The sequence below is a fragment of the Papaver somniferum genome, unplaced genomic scaffold, assembly GCF_003573695.1.
Source record: "Papaver somniferum cultivar HN1 unplaced genomic scaffold, ASM357369v1 unplaced-scaffold_45, whole genome shotgun sequence".
Lineage (NCBI taxonomy): Eukaryota > Viridiplantae > Streptophyta > Magnoliopsida > Ranunculales > Papaveraceae > Papaver > Papaver somniferum.
The window spans coordinates 386,205-398,803 of NW_020647082.1; the positions used below are offsets into that span (position 1 = coordinate 386,205).

Below are 12,599 nucleotides of genomic sequence, written 5' to 3' on the forward strand. Positions count from 1 at the left end.
ATTCTCAGTGAATTGCATTGGAGTTCGATTCGAGTAACGATTAAGAAGAATTATAAGATGAAATTGAGAGTTTAAATGAAAGATTAAAGACGGGTTTGTTAGGAATTAGGTTTAGGCCGAAGAATTGTTGGAGATTGAAAGTTAGGGTTCTGGAATTTATGAATTGAAGTTGATGAAGGATTAAGGTTTGATTCTCGGTTTAAGAAAGTGATGAAGATACTATTGGTGTTGATTCAGAGGTGGAATCAAACTCAGAGATAAGAGGTAAATTAGTGTTTCTTAAATGATGTTTAATTAATTATATGAAATTGAGTATGAATTGATGGATTGTCTTATGGGTTTGTGTTGAGATTGAGTTACATAATGATATGAGGACTTGTTATGTTTCTTTGTGAGATTGAGCTGAAGCAGTGGATGAATTAATGAGGATATTAATCAAGCATGGTGGATCTGTTAATTGTAATCTTGATTAGAGTTATGAAGTTATTTTGTGTGTTTAAAAGGGATTTGCAGATGGAGTTAGGTTATGATGAATGACAGGGGATGTTTGTACAGGGATTGGAGATGTGGATTAATGTTTAGGATGTTATTATGGTGGGTTGAGTGAACTGTTCAAATGAATCCTAGAGGTGTTAATGATGTGGTTCTGAGTTGAATTGATTATTGGTAATATGGGGATTGGATTATTATGGCCGAGGACAAGAGTTGATCTGAGTTTGGTCTAGTGGAGATGTGATATGAATTGCAGGTGTGTATGGTTGGTTGTTTTGAAGTGTTGAGACTTAAGCTCATTCTGTTGGAGTTTTGTGTTTTGTAAGATAATAAAATTGCAGTTGCAGACCAATGGTAGCTAAAGATAGTAGTGGTGTGTGTGGTTGAGGCTTGGAAACTGCATTTGCAGGTAGACTTTGTTATCTTGAAATCAATTTTGAGTTATAATAAAAATGTTGTGGATAGATGCTTTGAGTAGAATGAAGTTGTATTTGAGTTACAATTGTAAAGTTAGAGTTGTAGAGTTAGAGAGTTAGGGTTACAATATGTGAGAAGGACCTTGGCCTGTCTGACTGAGATTATTCAGTCTGATTCAATATTGTTTAGCTGACTCAGTCGAGTTGACCCTGATAACCCGAGTTGAACTTTGTTGACTCAGCGAGTTCCCTGTCTTGACCCGAGTTGACTCGTTGGATCGAGTTGGACCTTGACCCTAGATTTTGGCTGACGTGGACTGTTAGTTGACCCATTTGACCGCCAGTGACCGTTAATATACTCTTTTGGAAAAGGCCTTAGTTTAAGGAAATTGTTTGTTGGGCTTGGGATTATAGTTTTGATGTGTTGGACCTTTATGGTCCAAATTAACCTTTGGTTCTTTCTACAAGGTTGTAGATATTCATGTGACTTAGCTAAGGAATTATAGAACCAATATAATTGAATTAGTAAATCCCAGTTATGCTAAAGATAGATGATAAAAAGGTGTAGAACCATAAATTGGCTTAAAACAACTAGATAGAATTGTATGATTCTCGTATGAGCTATTTTTGCTAGATTCTTAGACCTCTTGTGTGATTAACAGTTAGTCTATATTAACAACGATCGATTCAAAGGATGAACCAGTGGATCGTGGATCTCAAGGTAGGCGTGGCTTATCATCAAAGAGGTGGGAATACATTTGACCCTTTTGTAACCATTGTTGGTTCTTTTACAAAAGTCTTTGTTTAATAAACTCATGCATTTTCAGTTTATGCATTCCATGCTTTATTTAATTTGCATTATGATTACTCTGTTGATTCTGTTAATCTTTCCATGGTTTGGAAAGGACCTGTAATGTTTTGTGGTCAATATGAATTGTTATGGGAAATGAGAATTTCCACGTATGGTATATGATACGCTCCTTCACATTTATACCTAGAGCTTTTATGATATATTGGTCGGCAGTTTGCGAGTTTGGAATTGTCGACATCCATACAAACTATTAGGTATGGATTTGCGAGTGCGAAATTACACAACCATATTATACATTGTTTGACGAAGGAGTTTGTCCATATACATATTTGTTTCTTTGAGTGACTTGGTCACTTTTTAATGCTTGGGGAAACATTATTGTTTTCCAAATCTTGCCTATGATTACTTAGAAGTTAAATGTTAATTATTCCCACTTTCAGTTTCAGAGACAGATCAAAGTTGCGCAGCGGAAGCTTCGAGGCGTTTGTTAGATTACTTCTACTATGTTTATTATGTTATATATTTTATTTGCAAACTATGACTATTGTATATGTATCATTTGAGAGAAGTTTTGTATATTTATACTTCAGAGTGGGGTTTGTTTTCTGGGTTAGGTTTTGTAACAGATTTTTTTTTCTAATTGATTTGGATTCTTTGTGCCTCTTTATTTAGTTAATCTCTTAGGTTAGTCAGCTGCTAGCTTTAGGGGCGCTAAAGAAAGCTTCAGGGTTGAGTTCGTTAATTAGTGGTTAACTTCTGCTATGTTTATTATGTCGTATATTCCGTTTGTAAACCAAATGACTACTATATATGTATCATTTGAGAGAAGTTTCTTGTATATATATATATATTTCGGAGCGGGGTTAGTGTTTGGGTTAAGTTTGGTAAAATATTCCGTAATTGAATGTTTAAGTATATGATTTAGATTCTTAGTGCCTCTTTATTTAGTTAATATCTTGGATTAGTCAGCTGCTAGCTTTGGGGGAGCTACAAATCTTTGTTGGAGCTCTTCAATACCTAACCTGGACAAGACCTGAAATTGGGTATGAAGTGAATCAGGTTTGTCTTCATATGCAGGCACTTATTGATGTCCACTTCACTGCTGCAAAAGAATTCTCAGGTATATCAAACATATTGTGCACTATGGTCTTCTGTTCAAAAAGGGTTTAGTGATGCTGATTGGGCTGGTCCATTGATACAAGAAGGTCTACTGGTGGTTTCTGCATCTTTTTTGGATCAAATCTCATTTCTTGGTCTAGCAAAAGACAAAATGGTGTAGGTAGAAGCTCAACTGAGGCAGCATACATATCTCTAGCCAATACTGCTGCTGAAGTTGTTTGGGTTTGTCAGCTTCTCAGAGACTTGCATCTCTTTTTAGCCATTCCACCACTCATTTCATGTGACAACATCAGTGTTATATCTCTTTCTTCTAATCCTGTCTTTCACAGTAAAATGAAGCACCCTGCTATTGATTTTCATTTTGTGAGGGACTTGGTTCAAAAAAAAAACTCTGCAGCATGTAGCTGATATCTTGACAAAGGGCTTAGCAGGACCAAAATTCTCCTTTCTCAGAGAAAAGCTGAAGATTGTTCCCTATAACCTTCTCCATCTTTGGTAATAGTTCTTTCATTCTGTCTTTACTTTTAGTCCTATGTCTTTATCTGTTTTAGAGTCTTTCAATTAGTATAGGTGTATGGCTGTCATTGTGCCAGTCTGTCTTTCATGATAGCCTGTATTTTCCCTTTCTCTCTGTGTAATAAATAGTGCTGTCCACTTTATTGTTGTTGTAACTAACTTTCATTCAATATATGTTTCAACACTTTACAATGACTATCCACCCATTCTCCACAAGAATTCTGATTTACAACTACTATCCACTCATTCTCCACAAGAATTCTGATTTATTCGCAAAGAGGCGAAGAGATAGATTATATGCATGGGAATGTGGTGGTAGTGGTTGAAACTCAAAACCTGAATCAATCAAGACGAAGCATTATGATATTTCCTCTCTACCATTAGTAAGATCATAATATATAATAATCTCAATTTACTCCTTATTAGGGGATTTTTGTTTCATACACAGAAATAACTTTAATTGTTTCTTTTCGTTTGATGGATATGAAATTGTGATATTTTCTATCCCTTCATTTCCTCCTATCAAACAAAACTGGCTTTGGTGCCGTTATTTAGAAGCTTAACCCGGAGTGTATTTATGGCAAGTGTTTTTAGGGTTAGGAAATCTTGTTTTCGGAAATACTTAGATTGCAGGTTAAGGAAAGTAGGGTTTAATTAGAAATCGGAAACCTATTGTTTTTCCCCTATAAAAGATGCAAGTCTGTTGTAAGTGGTCTTATTATTTCTGTGTTTCAGTCTTCACTTTCGTCTCTCATACCAACATCTTAATAATTCGTTCACTCAGCCTCTGTTAGTATTCGATAGATATGTCTTTCCGAGCAAGGGGGTGTGTGATTAACGATCCAGTAGGTCAAAAGAGATTGACCAACGTTGCGGTTGTTCGTCTAAAGAAGCATGGAATGCGGTTCGAGATTGCTTGTTTCAAGAACAAAGTCCTGTCCTGGCGTTCTGGAATGTAATTATCATCTTCTCTAGATCTCCTTCCCTTTAATTAATTAACTTAATTCGTACTGCATCTAAAAGTATGTGCAAGGAAGAACTGATATCCTTAGTCTTTTTTGCTTTGCAGAGAGAAAGATATAGATGAAGTATTGCAGTCGGTTACTGTTTACTCAAATGTTTCTAAAGGAGTACTTGGCAAGTCCAAAGATATGATTGCTGCCTTTCAAACGGACGACTTATCAAAGATTTGCATTGAGGCAAATTGATCATTGATCCATCACCGCGCACAGTCTTTTTCTAGTGTTCTGTACATAATGAGAAGGAAATACTGATTTCTGCTTGCTGTATCAAAATTGTGCAGATTATGCAGAAGGGAGAGCTTCAAGTTGCTGGGAAGGAAAGAGACTCTCAGTTATCAAGTCAATTTCGGGATATTGCAACCATAGTCATGCAGAAAACGATCAATCCAGAAACTAAACGTCCATATTCTATTAGTATGATTGAGCAGCTTATGCATGGAATTCACTTTGGTGTTGATCCTCATAGCACCTCAAAGAAACAGGTATGTATTACCCACTTTTTAGATATGTGAAGTGGCACCTCTTAGTTATCTCTGTGTTTAATTAGGGAACCACTTTTCTTTCATATCAGGAGTCTCGACTCATTTCTCTATCTGCTTCTAATTTATCCTTTGTTATGACTTGCACAGGCCTTAGAAGTTATACGTGAGCTTCAGAAGCGGTATCCCATCAAAAGGGCCCCAATGAGATTACGGCTCATCATACCTGAAGAAAGTTCATCTTCTCTTATGGAAAAGCTCAATGCATGGAATGCAGATATAGCATCGAAAGATGAATCTGGAAATCAGATATCTTTGGTAAGAACTTAATTGAAATAGTCTGATTTTCATTTATCCTTTTCTTTTGGAGAATGTGTGGGATGTCTCTCTTATGGTGTTTTTGGTGTTTAATCCTCGTTATATCTGAATCTGAATAGGTCTGTGAGATGGAGCCTAGTTTTTTCCGAGAATGTGATGCTTTGGTTAAGAGTCTCCATGGAAGGTCAGAAATGCTTGCCGTATCAGTCCACTTTGAGAAGGATACCAATATTGACCATTACGATGATCACAAGGACGTCATTGAACCAAGTCATCATCCTATAACATCATCGAACGCTGCGGATTTAGATGAGATCAAGTTAAGTGGGGGACTACAGAAACAGTCGATTTCCACAAGAAATAATGGGGCTGATAAGAGAAGTGCTGGAGTCGAAGCAGTAGAGGTGAAACAAAGCAAATGTAGTACCTGCAATGTGTTCGTGGGGGATGCTAAGCAATACCGTGAACACTTAAAGAGTGAATGGCATAAGCATAATCTGAGGCGAAAGACAAGGCAACTCCCCCCTCTCACTGCTGACGAATGCTTGGAAGATATGGACATGCGTGATGCGAAGTCAGATTTGAAAGAGTACACATTTTAATATCTGCTGTAGAACTTGTTGTTTACAATTGATATGTTGTTGAGAAAGGCGGTGAAACTTAGGGCGCCAAGAACAATTTGTTCAAAAATATTTTTTAACTTGGATATTTAGGAAGAATTGAACTTGGAAAGTTAGTTAGGAAGAATGATTGTAAAGATGAAATCGATGAATCCTTAATTTGTTTGAGTTTTTACGGAAATCATCTGTTACTTAGCATCGAAATTCATTAATTCTGCTCTTATTTTATTCAACTGCTTCAGAATGCCATGAACTAAGCCCACAAACAATGTAGCTTTTGTGCAAGAAAGACGAAAATCAGGTGGTTGGTGATCCTCTCCGGGCAGGTCGTTTTGATAATTTCTAATATTTTTTTTTCTCGCTCAATTCTTTTGCTTAGTTTTGATTTTGATCATCTCGAGCTTGACCATTGATGTGAATTTGAGTCTTTTTTTTGGGTTCTTGAATGACGAAAAATTTGGGCTTCAAACATTACCGTCTCCCATGTCTGACTCGTATCTCCCATATTCACTTTTCTTGAGGTTGAGTACCACGGTGTTGCAGCTTCTTCCGAACAGGCAAAAGGCTTTCCACAAATGTCGAACAGAGGTTAGTAACCACATTAATTTTAGGAGGAATTGCAGAGGAAATAGCACAGATATCAACTTTAGCCATAGTATGCTCTTTCCAATTGTATAAATGAATCCAAGCAAGCGCTATTCGGTATTCAGCCGTCTCTTCATAACTTTTCATTCCTCCATCAAACGCTGCGGTTTCTATGAGTATCTGGTCTGTCCCAGGAATGGAATGAAAATAGAATGGTTGGTCGCTGTAGAAAGGCAATGTGATAGTCACTACAGACCGAAGATCCTCACTGATAGAACGAGTGGTAGTTCCATTCTCCATCTTATCACAATCATCAAATATCCACATCTTGAAACTGTTACATAACCTACGCCTACGCAATACAGCTATCCTTGCATCAACTTTTAATAAATCACAGACGCTTTCAAAATTATCAAAACCTTCAGGGATTTTGATCGTTCTGAACTTCTCACTCTGGATATCAAACGCTACTAAGAATTCAGCCGACTTATATTCCATCGGATTATCATTCACAGGAACATCATACTCTACACACCAATACATGAATTTGACATTTTCTTTTCATTCATAAATACTAATGAACTAATCCATGGCGTTACTTCTCTGGTAGAAACGTTGTATATCTGAAAAGCATATACTGACATATCAATGAAACATAACAGGTCCCAAAACTCGATCATAATGCAAAGAATTCGTTCTCCACACCGTGTTGACTGCAACTGGGTGCCCCTCTTGAAATAAGTCAGCTGTCAACAAAACCAATTCATCCCCTTTACTGACTTTTGGAAATGGATAACGGGAGGCAATGACTGGTAAATTTATGAAGAGACCTGGACGTTGTTTTGATCTGGTTAAGTGTAAATCGACGAAGTTTACAGACACACTTGAATCTCATAAGCGATTTCACTGGGAGTCTGCTAACATGGTGTGCGAGGAGCTTTGTCCCGTCCCGTGACGACGTACTTTTGATTTGGTGTGCGTAGGGCTTCGCCCCGCTCCGTGGCGATGTATTTTTGATTTGGCGTGTGCTGGGCTTAGCCCAGTCCCGTGACAATGCATGATTTGGTGTGCACGGAGCTTCCCCTCGCCCCGTCGAGATGTATTTTTGATTTAGTATGTTGGGCAAATACATTAAATAGGTTGAAAATATGTGTAAATTTTTTTTCCTTTTAACTTGGTGTGCGCAAGTCTTCACTCCACCTCGTGGAAATGCATTTTTGATTTGGTGAGCGCGGGGCTTCGCCCCGCCCCGTGGAGATGTATTTTTGATTTGGTGTGGCGGGGAAAATACATTAAATAGATGGAAAATATGTGGAAATTTTATTTATTTTTTACTTATTTTCGCTGAAAATATAGGGATTTTTTCCATTTTTTATATATTAATTTGGAAAAATAGTCCTAATATAGCAATTACTTTTTTTTTCCAAATTGAATTTGGACTTCCATAAAATTCCAAACATATGATAAGTTAGGTTTTCCTTATAAGTTCGTAATTTTTAAATCAATCATATATTGCCATGTGTCCTCACCTAAACATTATCACTTTATAAATTCCAAATTGAATTTGGTTTCTGTTTTTTAATCTTTTCCTATTCTTTTTAAACCAAGCATACGTTACCAATGTCCTCATCAAAACGCTCGTTTCACAAAACTCAAAAAAAAAAAACATATTTCAACCAATAGGAAGCGAGAGTTTCCTGCTTAATTTATCTAGGCCTTTAAATCTTTAGATTTTATTTTATAAATGGGAAAATTAACCATAAATCTATATATACAATTCATTTCTATTTCACTATTATTTTCCTTTTCAAATTACGTCATGTGACACTTCATTAACCTTTTTATTTTAAGTTATCAATAAAACGAATAAGAATGAAATTAAATAATAACTTAATGATAATTTGAGTTTTTGTTTTGAAATTACATCTACAGTAAAAAGTAGTTAAGTAAAATATTATATTCTAACCATCATAATAACAGTAAAAAGCACAACATGGATTGACGATCTTGGAGAGTTTACCTGCTTCGGATATGATGTAGACCATTCTATGTTTAGGCTCTTTTTATTTTTGGAAGTATTTAATTATTAGAATTACTTATTTTTAAGAATCTATTAAACTCTAGAACGTTATTTATTTTAGGGTTTCTTATTTTCCAAATTTGAGTCTTATATTATTTTAGGAATATATGAGTTTTATTTTCTTCACTATAAATAGGGGACAAGTCTTTGTATTAGAACACATTATCATAAACCACTATTGAGATTTTTTAACTATTCTCCTACTTTTACTATGAAAATTCTTTATTCACACTTCCACGAGCTTCGGCTTCGATCCTTTTATTCTTTTCATCTAAACTCCCTTTACCCTTTCGTCACCTTTACTTATCGAGATCTCCGCATCTCTTCTTCCAAACCCTATTATCTTTTTATTTTCAAAAAAAAAAAAGAATCGCCGCAACAGAAAACCCTAACAACACTCTCTGTGTCAGTGTTATCCAAATTTTCACCATCTACTTCCGTAACTTTTCCACAAATTTTGTTCCACGTTATTCTTCCGTCCCACGTCTGTTCTGTCCACCTTCCCTTAATATTTTCCAACTTTACTTCTTACGGCAAACAGTAAACAATCAACCACTTTTTCATCTTTACTGACTCCAAAGGTCCAAGCCCAACAGTCGCATAGGTCTACCCAATATCCATTTCTTTTCTTTTTTTTCCGTGAACTGTGTATCACCATGACGGGCAAAGAGAAAGACGGTGGAAAACATAATCGTGCTAGCCTTTTAGATCTTGTTTGTGCTATTGCGGAGTCCCAACAGAAGTTTACGGATACTCAAGCCGAGACCCAACGTCAGCTTAAGGAATCTCAACTCGAAACCCAACGTCAACTTAGGGAATTTCAATTCGAAATTTAACGTCAACTTCAATTAATTTCGACCAATTTGGATGCTCTTATTCTTAATCGCAACGATGAAAATAATAACCATCAACCTCACAATGACGGAGAAAATAATAACCATCAAACTCGCGACGGAGAAGCCAATTTGAATGGTCATATTATTCAACACCAAAGAGAGCAAGATAGTGATGATGATGAAGTTGTTCAAGTCCCAAATAATAATCAAGTTAATTATCGAATGGCAAACGCTCTTCCTCAATTTTATGGAAACCGTGATATCGAAAGTTTTCTTGATTGGATAACGGAAGTTGAAAATCTTTCCAAGTTTTACAACATTCCAGATAATCAACAAGTTATTTGTGTCGCTTCAAAACTTAAAAGTGATGCCTCTGCATGGTGGGAACATGTGCAATTTTCTCGCACTCGTGTTGGAACAACCTATTCGTTCTTGGCAAAAGATGCGTCGTTTGTTAAAGGCTCACTTCCTTCCCGTTGATTACGATCAAGTCTTATTCCGTGAGTACCATAATTGTGAACAAGGTAATCGTACTATCTCAATTTATGCAACTGAATTTTATCGTTTATCTGCTCGTAATGGTTTGCTTGAAAATGACTCCCAACAAACTGCACGTTTTATCAATGGTTTTCGGAAAGACATCCAAGAATGCTTAGCCTTACAGGTTATCCATACTTTGAATGATGTTGTGTGTTTGGAAATAAAAGCGGAGTCTGTTGTGGAAAACCATTATGTTTCGAAGTCGTCTTCACAAAACATGGAATACACCCCAACTTCCAGCTAAAAACTACCCCATACACCCATGAATACCAAGTCTCTTCCACCTCTTATACCTACACCTTCATTTACTCCTTCCATTGTTGTGAATTCGTCTCAATCAAGTAATGCTCGTATGTCATCAACACCTACTACCAATCCTCCACTTCAAGCTGGTACAGACAACTCAAATCCATATGCTACAAATCCCCCAATTCAAGTTGGCACATCCAAGTCAAATCCATATGCTCGTCCGACTATCGGTAGATGTAACAGGTGCATGCAATCAGGTCACCAATCTCACGAATGTCGTAGCAATCAATCTCGTACCGCTGTAATTCAAGCAGGTGATAATTCCTTAACAGAAGATCCCCCTGATGTTCCGGAAATTCACACTTATGCTGAAGTCGGTGATTATCTTTCCAATTGATTTGATTTGAGGTATTACACTCGTGGACGAGTTCTTGTCCTGATGTAGAACATCCTATGTTTAGGCTCTCTTTATTTTTGGAAGTATTTAATTATTAGAATTACTTATTTTTAAGAATCTACTAAATTCTAGAACGTTATTTATTTTAGGGATTTCTTATTTTCCAAGTTTGAGTCTTAGATTATTTTAGGAATATGAGTTTTATTTTCTTCACTATAAATAGGGGACAAGTCCTTTGTATTAGAACATATTATCATAAACCAGTATTGAGATTTTTCAACTATTCTTCTATTTTTACTATCAAAATTCTTTATTCACGCTTCCGTTCTGCATTAGTATAGCAAGAGCCCATTTACTACACCATCATTATTGACTTCCAGTAAAGATGGTTCTTGGCGATTGTCGTCGTCAACCGAGTGATCAACAAGATTACTATCAAGCATAGTTCCCAAAAATTACAAAAGTAACACTTTTTAAGATTGGGATATAATTTTTCATTCGACTGTGTTAGATGAACTAGGTGTTCATCCTTGGTACGACTATACACCAAAATATCATCGAAGTATACTACTATAAATAAGCTAATGAAATAACGTAATACCTATGTCATCATGCACATGAATGTACTGGGAGCATCAAATACTTATAAGATTTGTTCAACTTAGGAAATACTTAGCTCGCTGAGGGTGTCTTCCTATTGATCCTCCGTGTCTCATCACGATCTTTCATTGCCTCACTTTCCTTCGCGTTTCTTTTGTGATTTGTATTCGCACGATCTTTTACATGTCTTATTTGCCTTCTAAGTAAGGTCTTATTGCCTTCCCCCACATAGAGAACTTAAAGGACTTATGGTCGCCTTGGGCAGGGTCTTCAATATTGGGAGACGAAATCTCAGTTCCAAGTGCTCTTGCGAGTCATTGGCCATCGATCTCACCTTAACTGTGTAAGTATTTTTACCTCCTCAGGTTGTATTTGCGACAAAATGCCAGGTCTTAGATACTCCCGTGAGTAAAAGTCCCAACACATTTCCGTCTTTGAAACAATTCAACTCCCTAGTGGAGGGTGATGTACCTTTACTTCCCCATGAGTTTCCCTTTCAAGCAGGTTACCCTACCCATTTAAGTTGGGCTCCTCAATCCAGTCATGCGACAATCAGTTGTTTTCGTAATCTCATTCCTTCCGCCTATGTGGCTTATGGGTACAAGATCACACCCTAGGTGGGTTTACTCGGGACCGAGTGCATTACCATGTCAGGAACTCCTTCTACTCCACAGTGGACACGTTTCCACACCCTATGTCGGAGAACTTATTCGCTGAGTGGTTCGTTCACAGTGGCCTCCGACGGATAGGCTTTTTTATTCACCCAAATATAAATGAATTTTCTAGTTTCCCGATATGATGCGCGTTAGGGAATATGATTGCCTCTTACGTGATCGTGCTAAATCGTCGTCGCACAATCACGCGAACTAAGTTGACACGCCAAAATTGGGTACCAGCCTCCCTAAGTAGAAGTTTTAATATGTAACTTTGATGTCCCCTATTGAGGTCTTACGTAATTTCAAAGCCGTGGATATTGTTTCTTTGCGTACGCCCTTCGCATTATACATCGGATGCGATGCACAAATTTTGTTTTCGCCTTCAATTGTTTTTCTCGCGAATTCGGTCTTGACTTCTTTCAGATGATATGCAACCCTTTCCTTACTTATATTGTGAACTGAATCGTTTTCCGATGTGCGACAAGGGGTATCATTGTACCGAGCCTTCCATCGTGACACCAGGTCTCGCAAACTTTCGCCCTGTCTCCTTTTCAAACTGAACAGTGTGCATATGCATTTATGAATGCACCTTGTAACTCTGAGCAGGATGTGATACCTGCTTCTTGTGGACACTTGCATTTTTCCGCCCCGCCTTGTTTCGCTTTTCCTTCAGGGGGTACGCTATGTAACTGATTGGTCTTGCATAATGCTTTCCCTTCGCCATGCTTGAATACTTTCTTCAATTCTCGCAAACTTGCATTCGTGCATGCTTATAATGTCGCGTTCAGCCTTATCCTTCCCTTTTGCACTTCACCCCAGATTCTTCCTCTGATCGCCTTTCTGTTTCGCATAATCTCTTGTTG

At 37.1% G+C, this 12,599-nt stretch overlaps 1 protein-coding gene across 1 annotated transcript; it reads left to right on the top strand.

Annotated features, from left to right (window-relative positions):
* Positions 1-3,939: 3,939 nt before the first annotated feature.
* On the top strand, positions 3,940-5,837 carry LOC113342601 (ribosome maturation protein SBDS-like). Its single transcript, XM_026587093.1, has 5 exons — positions 3,940-4,309; positions 4,424-4,553; positions 4,658-4,858; positions 5,006-5,173; positions 5,293-5,837. The coding sequence occupies exons 1-5, from the start codon at positions 4,161-4,163 to the stop codon at positions 5,773-5,775; spliced, it is 1,131 nt and encodes a 376-aa protein (XP_026442878.1). The 5' UTR covers positions 3,940-4,160; the 3' UTR covers positions 5,776-5,837.
* Positions 5,838-12,599: the final 6,762 nt, after the last annotated feature.